The sequence below is a fragment of the Symsagittifera roscoffensis genome, chromosome 7 (genome assembly GCF_963678635.1).
Source record: "Symsagittifera roscoffensis chromosome 7, txSymRosc1.1, whole genome shotgun sequence".
NCBI classification, from domain to species: domain Eukaryota; kingdom Metazoa; phylum Xenacoelomorpha; order Acoela; family Convolutidae; genus Symsagittifera; species Symsagittifera roscoffensis.
Genome location: NC_087068.1, coordinates 493,329 through 513,607, shown reverse-complemented (window position 1 = coordinate 513,607; position 20,279 = coordinate 493,329). Strand labels below are relative to the sequence as shown.

Here is a 20,279-nt window from a genome sequence, read left to right as displayed (position 1 = left end):
CGCTTAGAAGTATTGCGTGGCATATAAAATGACTGATGACAAAAGCGTTCATTGATAATAAGAGGTATACTTTTTAAGAGGTTTCTTTGTTGACTGTAGTATTTTGATTCAGCAGGGCATTTTTCCTAATATACCTCAAACTTCTTGGAAGAAAGGAGTTGATCTAGTATTTTTCTTATGGAAATTATTCTGTCATCTCTGGAAAATCAAACATAATCTGCGTCCCGCATATACAAGAATCCAGAACGAGAACAATGAAATTGAAGGTAACAAACGAACAAAAAATTCAAGAAGGATCACCAGTCATTTTTATCGAAAATTGTATCTTCACAAAATCATTTTCAAAATGGAACCAAATTCAAAATGCAAATGCAAATATTACCTGCAGTATTTTTCTTTGTAGAAAGGTGGATTTTAAAGCTAGGAATTGTTTATTTATAATAAGTGAAGATCTGTCTATAGCAACCTACGGAAAAACAATCATGGAACCCATTGAAGTTCATATGAAATTCATTTTTTTTATGTTATCTCAAGTATATAGTGTAAGTAGTATCAGGTGCGGATTTAGGGGAGGGGCAGACGCCCCCCCTAAACCCCCCCCCCCCCCCCCCCCTCAGCGATTCGACCCCTGCCTACCCAAAGGGTCCCCCCTTTGATACTTTTTTAGAAATCCATTTTTGGCCGACCGACCCTAAAATTTTTCTTAAGGCGCCTTTGGCGCCAATATATACTAACTTTGAGGGGGAGCGCGCGCCAAAAAAAACCGAGATTTTTTTGTCAAAATTTTTCAAAAAGTGCCCAAAAACGGCTTTTTTGACTGTTTTTTTTTCAAAAATTTTCCTGCGGCGCAGAAAATTCGGCCAAAATAGGGGCAAAACAATGCTTTGGGAGAGCTAGAAAAATCAATTTGGTCGACCTAAAAAAAAGGTCGTCAAAATTTGAATTTTTTGAAAATCCGCCCCCGCTCGAGAAAATCCTAGATCCGCCCCTGAGTAGTATTATATAAAATGTGTCTGACTCACACTTGCACCATGTCTTAAATTTTCAATTAGAGTGCTAATGTTTTTTATGTATAGATATCATTCTTTATTTGACAGATGCTAATCGCGTGAAAATAAAATTTACTGCCGAGCAGTGGACAGAGTTTGTGGATTTGATTGTGGAAGTGAAGCAACAGGAGCACCATGACACTAACTTCATTTTCTATCAACTCTACGCTTGCAAGGCCTTCTTCATAGTCGCGCATCCGGAGGCAGTAGTCATGAACAAGGAGCAGAGTAAAGCAAACGCGTGAGTTTCAACATCATAAGAAGAATTGTAAGAAGTTGATAGTTTTTCGAACAAAAATGGGATATATTCAACTATCCAAAATCAGGAAAATCATAGTCTTGTATTTACAAGTTTCTGATAGCTTATTGGCTGTGGTATGATTCGTTCGCTTCTCTGTGTTGGCTCCACCCTAATCGACAAGTTTTAAGTGGCAATGGACAAAGTGACGACACAAATCTAGGCCGTGTTTTTTTTTCTCCAGAAAAAAATTCCTAAATTTGATACTGTTGAAATTAGACCTTTCCTGATATGACTTCCGATTTCTTTTCAAGCTCAATTCAATTTCATTTGCTGAAAGACGGCAAATTTTGCTCTCCAACTTTCGAACAACCAAAACGTCGTTAAATTTTGATAATGCAGTTATCCACTAATCCGTTTTTCTCGTCTCAGCGAAGCTCCATGATTTTAACAGAGACGTGATATTTTCCTTTAAGACACCATGAATTAATGTTGGTGTCAGTCGACCAAATAAAAAGTTATTCGGCGCAAGCTGTAGATAAACTGTAATCAATTATGTTTTGGTTGATTTCCGTCTCTTTGATGTAAGTTTTTTGGTCATCTTATTTTGCTTGTTAAACGTTAAACAGCACTAAAATTATTGTGCGTTGGTTATCAGTTTCTTTTCTTTAAAATTTTGATATTTGAAAGTTTTTTGCGGTTCATTTTGAGAACTGTCTATATGATCGAGTCTTTAAGAAAGTAAGTGAATAGTACTTGCCCTTGAGATGCCACCCGAAAGGTTGATGCCTTTTTGGTATCCCCCCAAGCCGAAGTAATATGTAAACGTACAATTTCATAGAATGTTTAGTTATAAGTTTCTGGTATAGTTAAAGTTAAAAATTTGAAAAAGTAAAAAGCGGGATAGTGTTTACACTTGCGATCTGTTTAGTGTGTTATTACGAACTTTCTTTTTTTTCGAACCTAACTCGCAAATAAAATTGTTCATTAAAAGTGTTCATTTATTCGGTAATTTTACTGTAACATTGGAAATTCCATATCATCTGTTCTCTGCTTTATTTGTGGCTAGTGTTTGGTGCATATTAAGCGTGCGTGTTTAGTGTGTGAGACTCCTGTTCTCTAGGTCGCAGGTTCGAATCTCAGGCGTTGCCGAATTTTTACTAATTCTAGTCGTATTTCTAATTTTTCCTATTGCATTTTATAGTGCTTCGTTTTGTCGTGTTCTCGCAGGTGTTTGATAAGCAAAGCTTCGCCTTGGTGTTGATTTTAGAATGATACAAAATCGTCCAATGTAGTCACATGCAACAGCTGTGAAGGCAGAGTGATTTTTGGTGGGGAGATATTTGAGGCTAGTCATCTTGTTGCATTCTTCTACATTGTGTACAGTTGTGGATGGTACTTTCAAGCATCGGGCAGCGTTTTAGAATGCATTAGTCTTCATATGCTTCTGCCATTGGTTGTTCTTTTCCATATTGACAGTTTAGAATGCGGATGCTGTGAATAAGAATAACAGTGATTGCTTGAGTGATTGCCTTTTTACGCGCAAATGTGATACAAAACCTAGCTGCTAACGTCCTGGGTGCGTTTTTTAGCGGTGGCTGTCAACGCATTATACCAAAATCATTCAATGTGAGATGAAATCTTCAAATTAAGTTTTTCTTATGGGATTTTGAAGGTAAAATGTTTGCATCTCAGACGTTTTGTTTGACAAATGCCAAAGTTGTAGATCTGCGGTGGGTAGTTTCTTCGTTTGAGGTTGTCGTTATACAAAACAAATCTGTCGAATTTTGGCTGAAGTAGTTGTACAATTGCTGAAGCGTGGTTATTATAAATAGGTCCAAATTTAAAACCAATGTTACTTGTGAAATCTGATTATCAGGAATTTATTAGGAACATTTCTTATCTACCAATTTTTCCACCAATTATAGAAGCGAAAACTTGAAAGTTTTTTTTGTCAGTCATTTTTTTCTCAAATGGCATGTAGAGATGATCTATCAGAAATTTGGCAGATGTACCCAGCGCAAGTGTATTCTGGCAACATTCTTGGCGGGATTTGGCAATAATGAAACGTAGAATATTTGATTGATAACCCCAATTTTTTTTCTCCACTCGATCTGCCGCGAATGTCTGATATAGCGTATTTCCGTGTGATCACTTTCGGACCGAGTTTATTTGACGCTTGCGATTAGTTAGCGTTATCCAATCGGCCTTTTTTCATCTGAAGTTATATCGGCCCAAATTCCTCACCTTTGGTTAGGTAAAATATTGGCTCGATGCGCTCGCCGATGTATTGCCGACTCAGTTACCGCTTCCTAGGTTTTAATTTGAAGCTCTTAATTTAACGCCATGCTGTTTTTTGTATGTCGCGATCGGTTAAGCGCCATGGATTTGAGATTTTGAGGATAGGCTACCCGGAAACGAACGTAGACAAAAATGCAAAGCAAATATTCGGGATGGTAATACTCATCATCATTCATCATCATCATCATCGTTGAGTTTTGACCATTTTCTGGTATTGGACGGTGAGTTTATTGTCAAATTTTGATGTTGTCCAGTATATTTTCTATCCATGCAGTAGAGGAAAGAAGTCGCTTAAATTTCTTTTACGCCTGATGCACAGGGCCTGAAGCGGCCATTGTTGCATCTCCGTAGGATGTAAATTGACCTAGAAATGTGTTGAAATATGCATAAAGCCCGAGGAGAATATTGTTGCAAAGCAGTAGAGCAAGAACTTGCCCAGCCCAGTAATAATGTGATCTGAGGTCAAAATCTGAAGTGGCCGTTGTTGCATAGTTGGATTCAATAGCTCGAGAAACCTAAGGCGGTCAGGTCAATTCAGAGCAAACAGGTCTATTGAAAGATCTGAAAGCGGCCATTTCAATTTAACAAAGAACAAGTACCTTGTGAAGTTCGGAGCCACAAGGAGCTAGTCAAGATAATGAACAACCAAATAGCCTTGTTAAATTCAATTTTTAAAATACATACCATGATAAAAAAGGTCGAATTTTTACTAGCGACAAGAGACCTTAAGCGGCCATCACTCACAAAAATAATTTCAGCAAATAACAGAATAAACGCGAAGCAGACTAATAACAGAAGATTGACTTAGGCAATTAGGGTAAAGAGCAGGCTTTCAGAATGGACCTACAGCGGCCATTATCGGGAAAAAAATCGTTCAAGACAGCATTTGTAAAAAGCACAAATAACTGTTGAAAACAACTTCAGGAAGGTTTGTTGAGCTCTTGAAAAGGCTGTACGGAAATCCGGCGCTAGTTGTGTGTGAAGGTTTTCATGACGAGGAAGGAGTCCACCTCTGGCAATATCTTTCTGTATCTGAATTTGACCGTGTTAACAAATGATATAATATAATATTCTACCAGACACCTGTAACATATTTTGAGTCTCCGAATAGTGTTTCTTTTGCCTCTGCGACCAATTAATGATTTGTTAGATTCGTTTATAGATTCGGTTTAGATTCGTTTTATAAGGAATTTTTCCACCAAAAGCCTATTTCTTCCATAACTGCGCCTTCACTCATAATGTATTCGGAGTTTCTATCAAAAAATTGTCCGTCCCGCCATAAATACGAGTCTCGACACTCCGAGAGCAACAATCAGATCAGCAACATTGTCACAGCATAGCGTGGCTATGGGACATGATACAGTTAGCATATCAGATAGATATACACCATTCACTAGAGATGAACCAAGTATACACTTAGTTTGATGAGTCCCGATTTGAAAAGTAATTCTCAAATTGAAAAGTAATACACAAAATTTGAAATTCCCAACCCTCTAGTGGGGCACTGTCAGAGTGTTCTCAAGGATTGCTAATCTTGCTTTAAAGTATGACTGCTCAAATCCTTATAGTTTTCGAGTTTTTACGTGTTTTATGATTTCTTTTTTAATTTTTCACAAAATTTATTTTTAAAAAAACCTAAAGATTTGAAATTTCCATCCTTGTAGTTGAGTTTTGTGACGGCACTGTCAGGATTTCTAAGTTGCAAATTTTGCGTCCAAATGCGACTGCTCGAAGTCTCTTAGTTTCCAGGATGTGACGTTTGTTAGATCATTTTTTTAAATGTTCGAAGAAGTTAAATATAAAAAATATCACGAAATTTGAAATTCTCATCTCCATAGTGAAGCTTTGTCAGGTTACAACCAGGGGTTGCAATTTTCGCCTCCAAATTTGACTGCTCAGATCTTTGTAGTTTTCAAGATATGACGTGTTTTATGATTTTTTTTTTAGTTTTTCAGAAAACTTATATTTTAAAAATATCAAAAGGTTTGAAATTTCCATCCTTGTAGTTGGGTTTTGTGACGAGTTCTTATTTGCAATTTTTGCGTTCAAATGCGACTGCTCTTGCGTCTAAAATTGTTCAAAGACCTCAGATTTTAAAAAGTTGCACAAAATTTGACGTTCTCATCTCTTTAGTGAGGCTCTGTAAGTTAAATTTAACATTATTTTTTTGGAAACTACTAACCCTGTACTCGGGGGCTGTTATAGTACTCTCAGGGGTTGCGAATCTTATCGCTAGGTTTTACTTCTCAAATCTTTGTAGTTTTCGAGAAATGACATTTTTTATGGTTTCGAAATTTTTTAGGAAATATAAATTTTGAGTTGCTCAAAATTTGGAGTTTGCAACGCTGCAGTTGGGTACTGTGAGATTACTCTCAAGAGCTGCAAATCTTGCGTCCAAATGCGATTGCTCAATTGCTTTTATTTTCCGAGATGTGACATTTTATATAATTTGAAAAAAACTTCGAAGTATTTCAAAATCTGACTAAAGAAATACTTTAATATAAAAACTTCGCAAAAGTTGAATTTACCAACCCTGTAATTGGATGCTGTAAGAGTACTATCAAATTATGCAGATCTTATTTCCAATATATGCGTAATTTATGAGTTGTCAAAAATTAGAAGCACCGGAGGCGCCTTACACTCTATTTGAATCGAAAGTTCATGGTCAGTGATTTCGTTGAAAATGTCAACAAGAGCAGAGCATTGTTCATTGATGTCAATGATGCTTTATTCAAGAGTGAGATTGTTGTTAATGCTTTTTTTCCATTTTTTTCTATTTTCAATTCGATATATTGCTGTCAGATGAAAATTGTTCTCTTTGCTGGTGAGTTTATTAATTAGAACTTCATAGTGTGCCGTACATTCTGTCAAATCAGTCAAACACTCAAAAAGTTTTTGTATTTTAGTGCTACGCTTCAACCTCCTTTATTGAGACGACTTAGTTCAACTGATCTGTACAAGCCGGAGCATTAGTAGCACTTAATTATCAAAAGTTTGTCTGTAACATCTTTCGTCCAAGTTTCAGTCTCTACCATCAAATCTAAATCATTACTGAAGATAATTTTTGATATTTCTAATTTCCTTATAAATTGATCGTACATTGAGCAAGCCTGTTTGGAGTTTCGCAGCTTTCGATCTTTGTCAATTCTCATCAATTTTGGTCTTGTTGAGCTATTTCAGCCAGTCAATTGTAGTCTTGTTGAGATAAAACCTATTTATAATGGTATCCTCTGGCCAAAAAGATAGTTAACTATTGACATTACTGTATTTGCTGTCGAAGACCAAATGGAAGCTTGGAAAGTGAGTAGAATCGTTTGCTACTTCTAGTATGTGTTGCACATGGGCTCGGTTCTGCTTACAGAAAGAAGAAACAGCATTTGCATGGACACTTGGGTCCAATCTAACTAGATATATGTTTACGTGGAATAGGCTTTTTACCAGCAGCAACATTTGCATCTTTATTAAGACCCAATCGACGAAATAATTGAGTTTGCGGCGGAGCTGGAGGGTAATATTAAAATTTGATGATAACCTTTCTTCCCCTCAAAAATGGGCAGTGAACATCCACCAGTTCGCAGCATGTTTCAAATGTTCCATTGCCCTTTCGAAACTGACTGGGAATGATATCGTTTCCAATTCCTCTGTTTGCATAAATCTTTGTTCACGTGATAGTGTGAATGTTTTTGTTCAAAGTTCACTCGAGTATTTGGGACTGGAGTAGAAAACCCAAGAACCCAAAAAGCGCGAACCAAGCAATCATAGTCAGATCTGTTTGAGAATGCTTTGTCTTACATCAATAGAGTGTGGCCATATTTCAGGAAATTCGAAAAGGAGTAGGGGTGGGAAGCTGGCGACGATCCCAGAAAATTAACCTGTTCAGTTTTTTTAAGTTTTCTGTTATTCGTTTTTTCGCCAAGGTAAAATTTTACAAACGCAAAGTTAAAAAAAAGTAAAAGTTTAACAATGAGAAAGAAAAGAACCCATTTATTGTATACTTTTCGGAAAATGAATCGATTTGTTAAGTTTTTGTCTAATTATCCTGATATTTTAAGTGAGATAATTTGGGGCGTTTTTTCTTTACCCTGGTACTACTCAATCCAGGACCAACATTGATGGAGTGGAAATGTCATCCTTTTCGTCGTAGCCTGTCCCCCCTTAGTAGTTGCTGCTGCCCCACCTTGAAGTCGTTCTATTGTTGCTGTTGTAGCCTCGTTGACTCTTGACGACACTGAGTTCGTTTCTTTCGGCTTATAGAGGATTCGTTTCATTCTGCTAATAGTGGTTCCTATCAATGTTTTTGCAGCGAAAAAAGGCTGATTAATGAGGAGTGATTTGATGAGATTTGGGTGATAGTTCCAGTAGTAATTCAGATCAAATATATATGGCGAATCACCGGCACAAAGTTGCTCGAACCAATGACTAAAGGTCATGTTTCACCAGCTATTTTAAACAAAAATCGATTAGTGATTTTTCAGTTTGAACCGATTAAGAAAGATCAATTCCAGTTCAGTTACGAAAAATCACCATTAACCCGCCTTTCAAATTATGTAGTTCTTCGTAAAAATGCAGTTTTGCGTTTTCCTAAGGTTTTCGTCAAAACGTCTGCAGGCATGTTTACTGTTGGTGAGATGGTTAATGTCACCTTCTTCTGTTCAACTAACTCTCGAAGAAAGTCTAGCTTTATGGCAAATTGATTCGTCTTTCCGTGGTTGATTGAATGTTTACTAATGGCAATACAAGTTTGGTTATCAACGAACAATTCCAAAGGCCTATTACATTATGCCAAAGTCGCTAAGTATGCCCTGTAGATAGTTCTTTCCTTTACTTTTTCGACCACAGCATTGTGTTCTGTGTCGGCAGTTAAAGTTGATACACAACGCTGGAGTCTACTAGACCAACTTATTACACCTGACTTGTCAGTGAGCTTGGAACATTATCCTGAGGTCCTTCTCCAATTTTCCATGTTTCCAGCCTAGTCCGCATTCGAATAGCTAACAAGATTCAACGCCTTATCCTTTCTATGTACCAAAGGTAAATTTTTTGTTCCTAGCAGATTTCTTTGACAATTTTCCCCGGCTTTTCAATGCTTTTCATCTGGGTTTTCCTCAGAACAATTTAGAAAAATTGCTGCCAAGCAAATGACAGTTCTTCTTGGTAAAGCTAAGTAGATTAGACAACCAACAAGTCCCCGATAGTCACATTTCTTCTAATTTTCTTGTTCTATGCTACCTTCTAAAGGACATTCTTCTTTCGTCAGTTTTTCGTTTCACCAAGAGGGGTTGTTATTGGTTTTGCTTCCGTCATTTTAATTCTTGATAACAACTTTTCAACATATTTTTCCTGAATTATCCTGATTTCGTTTTCTGAGTAATCAGTTTTCATTCCTAAGAACCATTTAAGATCTTTTATCTCGCTGATCTCAAATTTTTCAGTGATATTGTTTTCAAACCACCTACAGAAATTTTTGTCCGCTCAACAAACCACTATATAATCGACCAACAAGCAAATTAAACCCTCTATCTCTCCCTCAATCCTTCTAACAAACAAGCATTCATCGAAAACTGAATTTTTAAAACCTAACTCCTCAAGATAGCCTTCTAGAGTCCTTTGGCAGTTTCTACCGCACTGCTTTTGTCCATAAAGACTTTTCTTCAGAAGACAAACTAAAAATTTTCCTTCTTCGTATAGTTTGGCATTCAAGTATGCAGTTTAAATGTCTAACTGTCTCAACTCATACCTATTTTGAACTGCTAAGCTTAGAACTATTCTTATGGTCAACATCTTAGTTGTAGGCGATTACGTATCGTGACAATCCCTTCCCTCAACTTGGCTAAAATCTTTAGCAACAAATCTAGCCTTAAACCTAAAAACTTCACCATTAGGTTCGTTCTTCAAAGCAAAATGCCATCTGCTGCCTTTAGGCTTCTCTCCTCTATTTATAACTAGTTCACAAAGCTCGTTTTTTTTTCTCATGAATCAAACTCTTTTTTCATTGCTTCTCGCCAGTCAGGGTATACTGCGAGAACTTCTCCAAAAAGTACTACAATTTTTTTTCTTAAATTTCTATCTTTTTCTCAAATTAGAACTTTTATTCGTTAAAACTAACGTTTCTTGACTTCTGAACTTTGAGTTTTCCTTCATTCTCAATTCCTATCAGACAAGCTTTACTATTTCCGATGTCCCCAAGAAAATTCTCAGAATTTTTGTCTAGTTTTTGCGAAACGTTTTTCCCGCAAAACTATACAGTACACTTCCAACAAAAGTTTTCACAAAATTAAGGTTGGGTTTTTCTCGATTTATAGACTCGTAGCATGTTGCTCATAGCAGAATGAAAGCTCATGTTTTTGAGATTGGTAGCCATATTAAAATCATAAGGCTAATAAGTATTCGCTAAATTGGCATCAAAAATCATGCAGTGAGCCATTTGAGTAATCGTTCCTTACCCCCTTTCTATCTTTCCGTTCGTGCTCTTGAGGGGTATATGGAGCCGAAGTTTCCAGTCTAATTTTCTGTTTCTTACAAACTCGCCAAAATTCCTGACCAATATACTCTCCTACGCTATCTGAAACTAAAAGTCTGAGGGATTCCTATATCTGCTATGAACATCTCCATTTTTCTGTTGCCTCATCTCTCGTCTTCTTGAAATAAATTTTTAGATATCTAGAAAAACTGTCCACAAAACCTAAAGCATATCTATGTCCATCCTCTGCTATCGGGTCGATAGGACCTAAACTATCTGTGTGAACAACATCTAGCGTCCTGGTTGCCCTGATGTAACAGTCTTTCGGGACTGGCTTCTTTTTTGCTTTATTCAACTCACAAGTTTCAAAATTGTCAATTTTACAATCACTTATCTTCATGCCTTCAACATGTTGCGACAAATGACTTAAGACATTGTAGTTATTGTGACCCATCCTACAATGCCACTGTTTCAATGAGCTAAGTATATAACCTTCGTCTTTTCGTACAAAAGCGTCCCACAAAAAGAGACCACTTTCCTCTCTTAATTGGTAAACTGAACCATTTCTCTGACGAACAAACGAGCTCGCACCAAAAACAACTTCTTCACCCGCTTTCTTTATTTTTGATATACTTCTCAAATTTGAATTTTCAGGAATAAACAAAGTATCCTTCAACTCAATCATTTTAAATTTGCCTTTCTCGTCTTTCACTCTGAATCTAACTTCACCTTTGCCTAAAAGTTTCGACTCAGAAATTTGCATTGCTAACTGACCCTTTGAAGTTCTCATGTAAACTAAAAAAACATCTCTCGATCCTCAATCGTTTTACTGGTGGCTCCAGAGTCTAAGACTAAGTCCTCGACCGGAGACACTATCATTAGAAATTTAAAATGAACCTCTGTTTCAGCTGCTAGGTTCTGCTTTTCTCGTTTAGTCTTACTAATACTTTTTTTTTGCTTGGAAAAACTCCTGACTTACATAACATTGAATGAGCTTTGTTTTCACTATCTCGTCTGCTGCCTTAGTTTTCTCTGCACTGTTTCGACACATGTCCTCTTTAATGACATTAAAACTAACTCTGTTCTCGCTCTTTTTCACTGACTTGTCTCTTGCTATCGAAATTCACTAATTCTCTTTTAACTCATCTAACCTTTTCTCATCTCTACTAAACTTGGATATAGTAAAAAAAAGTTTCAAATTGTTTTGGAAGTCCTTTCAAAATAATTGAAATTAAAATTTTTTCACTCACTCTTTCGTTCACTTATTATAAGTTATACTGAATCTGCTCTGCTCTACTCAAATATTCTATCACTTTCTCATTGCTGTTCTTTTTCAAAGTTGTTATTTCGGAGATTAGTTTTTCCAGTCTGGGTCTTTCAAAACTCTTAAACCTCTTAAACCGATTTCTTATCTAGAGCCTGCATAAGTTCGTACCAGATGTGCAACTGTTTTTACTAATAAATCTCTTTTTTCTATTGCAGCTTGTTTTCGATCACTGCTTGCATTCGGTCTTAACCTCGGCTCAAAACTTCTGTAATCAACGACTCATCTAAAATTTTGTCTAATTTCAAGTGAAATTTTCGTGCCTCGAATTGCTCTTCAAAGTAGGAAAAATACTCTTCTTTTCCCGAAAAAATATCGTTTCAGTTTTGGCTTTTTTTAATCCAAGTTCTTATTTCCTACTTAAGTCTTACCCGAAGATTAAGCTTCATTCAAAATTCACAAAGCTAGGTATTGCCCTAGGTAAAATTCATTGTCCCCGTTTTCTCTTACATCAAAATCATATGTTATAATCATTCATATCGCCCGCATTTATAATTCTGCAAGTATATTTGATTAATATATGTGATTCGGAACCTTATGGTCTGCGTACCGAATAACATATCAGCAAATTAGCAAAGCTAAGGTCCCTCCTCAGATTTCATACTAGTTAATGAACATATATATATATATATATATATATAAAGCAATATAGTAGTTCGTCTTTTTATTCTGGGGTATCAGTTTCTTTTCTTTTTCTAGGCCATCTATTTTTGCACTCCTCTATCTGATCAATCGTCTATCTCCAATTAGCGTTGGCATGCTTCTATTCTCGCAGTTCTCTATCGGATCAGTTGTCTGTTTGAAATTGTGTTTTTTCACTGTCACGCCTCCCTTGCAAATCTGTTTTTTCTTATTCGTTTGAACAAACAGTCAATCTTGACTCCTGACTTCTCACTCGTGATTGGGCATCTGGGTCCATAACCGATCAAGGTTATCACAGCGACAAACGGTTGATTCAAAAGGAGTGAATTAATGACATTTGAGTGATAGTGCTTGTAGTAATTCGGATCAAATATATATGACGAATCATCCGCACAAGTTTGCTCGAACGAATGACTTAAGGTCATGTTTCACCAGCTAGTTTTAACAAAAATCGGGAAGTGATCTTCGAGTTTGAACCGAATAAGAAAGATCAATTCCAGTTCAGTTACGATAAATCACCAATAGTTCTGTCTCGTGTCTGGTCCAGTGTTATTGTTCTTCGACGAGATAAGTAGGATATGCCATTAGTTTGGATTACTTGTACGTCGTTTTAACACTGGATTTGTCGCAATTTTGTTTTGCTGTTGTGAAGTCAAGCTTAAAAGTTCTTTCAACAGAGATAAGTTCTCCCGCTCCTTCGTGCTATGTGAGCTGAAGATGTTCAGCTAAATGAAAACGGTCAGTCCATAGACCGAGGATACCGATATTTGTTTGTCTGCCTGGGCAGTTGAATAAGTGGTGCGTGTCATGCGGCCCTAGATTGCAAACATTGCATGTATTAGGGCGAATCCTGTGTAGGTAGCTATTCAGGATGGTTGAGTATCGGGAGTAGAGTTGTGCAAGTGTGCACCTAGCCTCATGTGATTTTTTTTCTTCGAAGTTCACTTCAGGAGTGTCCTTACCCCAAAGTTGACTGTGGTGATTCTCAGTAAATTCTTTTACATTTTTAATATGCAGATGTTTGAGGCCAATTTTGTTTTGATTAATTATAAGAACTGAATCAGTTGGCAGTAGTAAGAGAACTTCTTGCTCGTATTTCGTTTTCGGTGTTGCTATCAGCATGGGTCTGCAAGATCAGTTTGCGTCATATTATAAGGTTCGATGGTCTGCACGTTCCGGAAGATGGCTTTCGATGAAGAAATATTTGGCAATCATTTCATTATGCACTCGAACATCGAAAATTCAGTTTCATCGTGTAACTGATCTTTTTTTTTGTCATTTTAACACAGTCGGTAGTTGTTCTAAGTGCATTTTTTTGTTTTACCTGAAGTTTTGTCCTGTTGGTGTTGCTTAAACTTGGAGACCATATGGGGGCGGCAGAGTTACTCGCGTACGACTGATTGATTTATAGCTGATGGCTAGTGTTGTCGGCTAGAATTGATCTTTCTTGAACCGAATAAGAAAGATCAATTCCAGTTCAGTTACGATAAATCACCAATAGTTCTGTCTCGTGTCTGGTCCAGTGTTATTGTTCTTCGACGAGATAAGTAGGATATGCCATTAGTTTGGATTACTTGTACTTCGTTTTAACACTGGATTTGTCGCAATTTTGTTTTGCTGTTGTGAAGTCAAGCTTAAAAGTTCTTTCAACAGAGATAAGTTCTCCCGCTCCTTCGTGCTATGTGAGCTGAAGATCAATATGTCATTAAGTAAGTAACGATAAACAAGTTTCAGGTCAGCTAGTAGCCAGTTGAGAGAGTCGATCTCGTTGGACAACTACCTGGATCCGAATCTACTTCGCAGTTTGGAAGAGGTGCACCGGAAATATGAGAGCACAAAAGCAGATTTGAGTGCCGTGCTGAGCGGGAATGAGAGTTCACTCCTGACTAACCAGCTGCACATGTGCAATAACAACCTGCTGTCTGATGTAGCTTCTCAATTCACCCAGTTCAGGTTTTGCGCCTAGTTTTTTTTACTTTCTACCAAAGTGTAGTGTCTCGCATTGTGACCCAGATACGACAGAGGAAGAACAGTTATAAAATACAGTCTACTTTTTCGAATTCAACCAAGTTTTCGGCATCCTGTTAGACTAAGAGGTTTTGTGAGTCTTTTTGGCCTAAAGTTGAGGTGACACCCGAATTTTTAAACAAAACAGATGCTGAAACAGACGTTAGTGAAAATTTAGCTGATGCATGTTTCAGTGAACTGATTGGTAAGATGCAGAATGATGGCACAACCGACAATTCAGGGGCACCAGAACAGAAGAGCCAGTCGGGCGGCCAGCAGTCAGAGCCAGAAGTGAGTGTGGAGAAGGCGGTGAAGTTGAGGGCCATGTCCTCGCAAGTCTCACTTCCCAGACACTTCACCAGCATCATCAAAGATGAGCCCAGTTCACAGTCCACAACTGAGAGTAATCCTGAACCCATACCCCGCGAAGAAGCAGAAGCAGAAACCAGCTCCTCATCAACACAAATAGACGACAGCTATGCTGCAAATGAACTGTTTGCTGCTATCGGGTGCAAGGAGAAAAAGTTGCATTTTTCAACAAGTTACAAGAAAAGAACACGATCAATTATGTCAAATCCGATTTCAACCGAAAATTTTATAGAAGGCGCCATTTCACTTCAGAATTCAGGAGAGCTACCATATATAAAAAACAGTGTCAAGGCCCACGAAAAAACGGATGCCAAATTCAAATGAATCAGTTTTTAGTTATTGTCACTAGCAATCAGAAAACTGAAATAAATTGATTGTTAAATAAATTGAAGTGAGGTTTGCTTAGTAAATTCGTAATTTTGCCCATGAACTTTGTTTACAGTTTAAATTTGTTGTTGAAACTTGAAAAAGTACAGATGGTTTCTTTTTCACTCGATTGACGAGTTCGCCCGTCTATAGATATTTTTGGTGCATTTCAATTAGTTAAGGTTTTAAAAACCTATTTTAAGTTTTTGTGGTCTAATGTTTTCAGTTTAATTTAAATTTCTAAGCGTAATTGAACGAAGTCAAGACACTTATTTTGTTGATGTCTACCAAGAAAAGTGCTTTTTGCTTTTTTCAGTGGAAAGGCTTTTTTTTCTAGAAAAGTTTGATATTGAGTTTTGCAGATTGACTGTTGGTTCATTTCTCAGTTCAAACTGTTTGCAAATAACAAGAAAATTTAAGATCTTACAATACTGCAAATGGAGAAAAAAGTGTGGATGAGTTTGAGGTTTGAATTTTATTTCTCAGGTTTCTCAGCGGAACAAAAATGCAAATTTAAGATCTTACAATACTGCAAATGGAGAAAAAAGTGTGGATGAGTTTGAGGTTTGAATTTTATTTCTCAGGTTTCTCAGCGGAACAAAAATACAAATTTAAGATCTTACAATACTGCAAATGGAGAAAAAAGTGTGGATGAGTTTGAGGTTTGAATTTTATTTCTCAGGTTTCTCAGCGGAACAAAAATACAATTTTAAGATCTTACAATACTGCAAATGGAGAAAAAAGTGTGGATGAGTTTGAGGTTTGAATTTTATTTCTCAGGTTTCTCAGCGGAACAAAAATACAAATTTAAGATCTTACAATACTGCAAATGGAGAAAAAAGTGTGGATGAATTTGAGGTTTGAATTTTATTTCTCAGCGGAACAAAAATACAAATTTAAGATCTTACAATACTGCAAATGGAGAAAAAAGTGTGGATGAGTTTGAGGTTTGAATTTTATTTCTCAGGTTTCTCAGCGGAACAAAAATACAAATTTAAGATCTTACAATACTGCAAATGGAGAAAAAAGTGTGGATGAGTTTGAGGTTTGAATTTTATTTCTCAGGTTTCTCAGCGGAACAAAAATGCAAATTTAAGATCTTACAATACTGCAAATGGAGAAAAAAGTGTGGATGAGTTTGAGGTTTGAATTTTATTTCTCAGGTTTCTCAGCGGAACAAAAATACAAATTTAAGATCTTACAATACTGCAAATGGAGAAAAAAGTGTGGATGAGTTTGAGGTTTGAATTTTATTTCTCAGGTTTCTCAGCGGAACAAAAGTACAAATTTAAGATCTTACAATACTGCAATTGGAGAAAAAAAGTGTGGATGAGTTTGAGGTTTGAATTTTATTTCTCAGGTTTCTCAGCGGAACAAAAGTACAAATTTAAGATCTTGCAATACTGCAAATGGAGAAAAAAGTTTGGATGAGTTTGAGGTTTGAATTTTATTTCTCAGGTTTCTCAGCGGAACAAAAATACAAATTTAAGATCTTACAATACTGCAATTGGAGAAAAAAAGTGTGGATGAATTTGAGGTTTGAATTTTATTTCTCAGCGGAACAAAAATACAAATTTAAGATCTTACAATACTGCAAATGGAGAAAAAAGTGTGGATGAGTTTGAGGTTTGAATTTTATTTCTCAGGTTTCTCAGCGGAACAAAAATACAAATTTAAGATCTTACAATACTGCAAATGGAGAAAAAAGTGTGGATGAGTTTGAGGTTTGAATTTTATTTCTCAGGTTTCTCAGCGGAACAAAAATGCAAATTTAAGATCTTACAATACTGCAAATGGAGAAAAAAGTGTGGATGAGTTTGAGGTTTGAATTTTATTTCTCAGGTTTCTCAGCGGAACAAAAATACAAATTTAAGATCTTACAATACTGCAAATGGAGATAAAAGTGTGGATGAGTTTGAGGTTTGAATTTTATTTCTCAGGTTTCTCAGCGGAACAAAAATACAAATTTAAGATCTTACAATACTGCAATTGGAGAAAAAAAGTGTGGATGAGTTTGAGGTTTGAATTTTATTTCTCAGGTTTCTCAGCGGAACAAAAGTACAAATTTAAGATCTTGCAATACTGCAAATGGAGAAAAAAGTTTGGATGAGTTTGAGGTTTGAATTTTATTTCTCAGGTTTCTCAGCGGAACAAAAATACAAATTTAAGATCTTACAATACTGCAAATGGAGAAAAAAGTGTGGATGAGTTTGAGGTTTGAATTTTATTTCTCAGGTTTCTCAGCGGAACAAAAGTACAAATTTAAGATCTTACAATACTGCAAATGGAGAAAAAAAATGTGTGGATGAGTTTGAGGTTTGAATTTTATTTCTCAGGTTTCTCAGCGGAACAAAAATACAAATTTAAGATCTTACAATACTGCAAATGGAGAAAAAAGTGTGCATGAGTTTGAGGTTTGAATTTTATTTCTCAGGTTTCTCAGCGGAACAAAAATACAAATTTAAGATCTTACAATACTGCAAATGGAGAAAAAAGTGTGGATGAGTTTGAGGTTTGAATTTTATTTCTCAGGTTTCTCAGCGGAACAAAAATACTTGTTTGCCCAGTGTTCTCAAAGTTAAAAATTGTGTACGATGAGGGCAATTAAAAAATAATTTTGAAATAAAAATTGTTCTGCGATGAGCAAGAAAGAGCGTTGCAAGTGGGTTAAATCTATTATATATTTAAATGCGGGCTTCACTATCTCGCCATGTTTAAGCTTTTTCAACGTATTATTTTTGCATGTTTAAAAGAATTTTGCTCGCTTAAGCTATATCGTATATTGCAATGGATAAGATTTTTTTCCAGTTTAAATTCACTGTTTGTGTCATCAAGTTAGAAATTAGCAATCCAACAGTGGGATGCTCTCATGGTTTTCCCAGCTTCTGCGATGCTGCTCTCCCTATATGAATAACCAAGTCCTTTTAGTTTCCGAGATACGACAATTTTCCAGATTTTACTTTTAGTTTCCATTTAGATTTTCCTTTTAATTTTCCTTCAAGTTTCCGAGATACGAGGTTTTTCAAAATGACGTTTTTTGTGATTTTTTCAAAAAAATTTTCAGAAAACTGATTTTAAAAAAAAAAAATTGAAGTTCCCAGGTCTGAAGTGGGGGCTGTCACAGTATTCTCAGATATTCAGGGGTTGTGAATCGTTCCTCCAAATATGGGTGCTCAAATCTTGTTGGTCTTCCAGATATGACGTTTTTTGTGATTTTTTCAAAAATTTTCAGAAAACTTAAATTGAAATTTAACCTGTAGTTGGAAGCCGTCAGATTAATCTCAAGGGTTGCGATTTTTGTATTTAATTAAGAATGCCCAAATCTTTTTAGTTTACGAGATACGACGATTTTTGTGATTTTTTCAGAAAACTCAAATTACAACATAGTTCGCGAAATTGAAATTCCCAACCCTGTAGTTAAGCGCTGTCAGATTACTGTCAAGGATTGCGAATATTGTTTCCAAATAAGACTGCTCAAATCTTGGTAGTTTTCGAGATGTGACGTTTTATCTGGTTTTCACAAAAAAATATCTTTTAGAAAACTTTGAATTTCCCATTGTTGTAGTTGGGTACTGTAAGAGTACTCTCAGGAGTTGCAAACCTTGCGTCCAAATGCGACTGCTCAATTGCATTTATTTTCCGAGATGTGACATTTCTTGGTTCATTTTAAATTTTTCCAAAGAATTTTCACAAAATGTTGTTTTTTTTCAAGTTTGTATTAAAAAAACTTGATTAAAAACTTTGTAATTATGCGCAAAATTTGTAATTATGCACCCTGTAATTCGGTGCCGTCAGAGTACACTCTAAGGATGCAGACTTTTTCCAATTTTTGCGGTTTTTTATGAGTTGTTAAACGTTCGAAGCACTGGAGGTGCGTTGCACGCTAGTATTTTTTATTAGCTAGTTGACTAGGTTGATAAATTTTTTTATAGCTTTACTTCAAGTGCAAGCTGCCACAGGGAAAATGAAATTAATCCAATGCCTATTCAAATGACATGGTTGTGCAAAGCAATTTAGTTTTGTGCTTATTTTTTCACTTTGTCCGATTTTGTTGGAAAAGAAACCTGAGAAGATTCATAAATTTTGAATTGCGTCGGAAAAAAGTTTCCTGAAAATTGTTTCCAAGAGACTTTCATTCTGAATCAACTGATTCTGATTCACAAAGTCAAGCGCGTTTAAAATCCTGTCTGATAAAACAAGTATTATGAAATTGTAAGGGATTTAGGAAATGTATAAAAAAACGGTTTTACTGATTTTCAAAAAAAGCAATACCAATAGAAAGACAGCCCTCTCACGTGTGTGCCTGCCTATTCTATTCTTCTATTTTTATTTTTGCGTTTTTTTCAGAAGCATTCAAAAAATCTATGGGGGTAAATTTTAACCAATGTTTTTGAGATTTTTCTAATTTCTCGAAAATTCCCCCCCCCCCCCAAATATGAAATTTTGGGTTCAATCGAAAGAACGGGTCGAAGAAAACCTCCCTATAAAAGCGACTAAGCCCGAAGTTTTGTTTTAAAAAATCATGGAGTTTCCAAACAGGCAAATTGTTTGACGGTTTTTTGGAAACTTTTTGCAAAAACTATCCTGCCAATATCAATATTATTAGTTCAATCGGAATATGTTTGAGGTTTTCTATGTTGCGTAAGCCGCTATAATTTTTTTCGTAAAGTGTTAAAGCTTTTGGGAAAGTCTAATTTGTTTATTTTAGTGAACTTTTTTGGAAACTTTTTGACTTTTCTTAAAAACTACCCTACCAAATCTAAGATAAAGGGCTCGACTGAAACAATAGGTTACAAAAATATTTTTCTCACAGAAGCGGCAAATAATTATTTTTATGTGAGTAGAAAAGTGCTATGTGTTTCGGAAAAGTCCAATTTCAGAACTTTTACCTTAATTGTAAACTTTTTCACTTCTCGAAAAATACCCCGCCGAATCTGATATTTAGAGTTCATTCGAAAAATCAGGTTATGAGAAATTTCTATGGCTAGGGGTTCATTGGAAATTTTTACGTAGGATTTTTCCCTATAGCAGCAGCTTCGTCCTAAGTTCTGTAGTTAAACTGTTATGAACTTAGGAAAAGCAAAATTTTGAAACATCGAGCGCTTTTTATGGCAGCGTGTTTCTCAAACAAGTTATTTCAAAGAAGTTTTTTCGACTTAGTTATTTCTGTTTAGTTTTTTTTTTGTAACTTGCAATGCTAGGCTTTCGTTGTATTGAATTTATGCAAAGATCCGATTTACCTTTGTGTATTAATTGTTTTTTTTTGTTCCCAGAACTTTTGCTGTTGTTATCAGTTATAACTACGCTTTGAGACACAATCAGAGATAATCCATCATACTCCACTGTGTTCAAGAGTAATGAACGCAGTGAAGACTCTTATATAGGTCTTGCTGATTTTTTTTTGTTTTGCCTCAGGAAAACGTCGCAAAATGTGAATAAAAATCTCTTATAACTACAGATGTACAACATTCATATTAGAGGAGGGGAGCACATGTTGGAAAAGGTAAGTGAAAAGCCTCAAAA

At 35.9% G+C, this 20,279-nt stretch overlaps 1 protein-coding gene across 2 annotated transcripts in view; it reads left to right on the top strand.

Annotated features, from left to right (window-relative positions):
- Positions 1-14,988, top strand: part of LOC134851230 (snRNA-activating protein complex subunit 1-like) — a 75,999-nt gene extending 61,011 nt beyond the window's left edge. For both annotated transcript variants that reach the window (XM_063867221.1, XM_063867220.1), the window contains 3 exons: positions 1,098-1,290; positions 13,749-13,967; positions 14,216-14,988. In XM_063867221.1, coding sequence (XP_063723291.1) covers positions 1,098-1,290; positions 13,749-13,967; positions 14,216-14,714 — 911 coding nt within the window. In that variant the 3' untranslated portion in view covers positions 14,715-14,988. The remainder of the gene's footprint in view (positions 1-1,097; positions 1,291-13,748; positions 13,968-14,215) is intronic.
- The last annotated feature ends 5,291 nt before the right edge of the window (positions 14,989-20,279 follow it).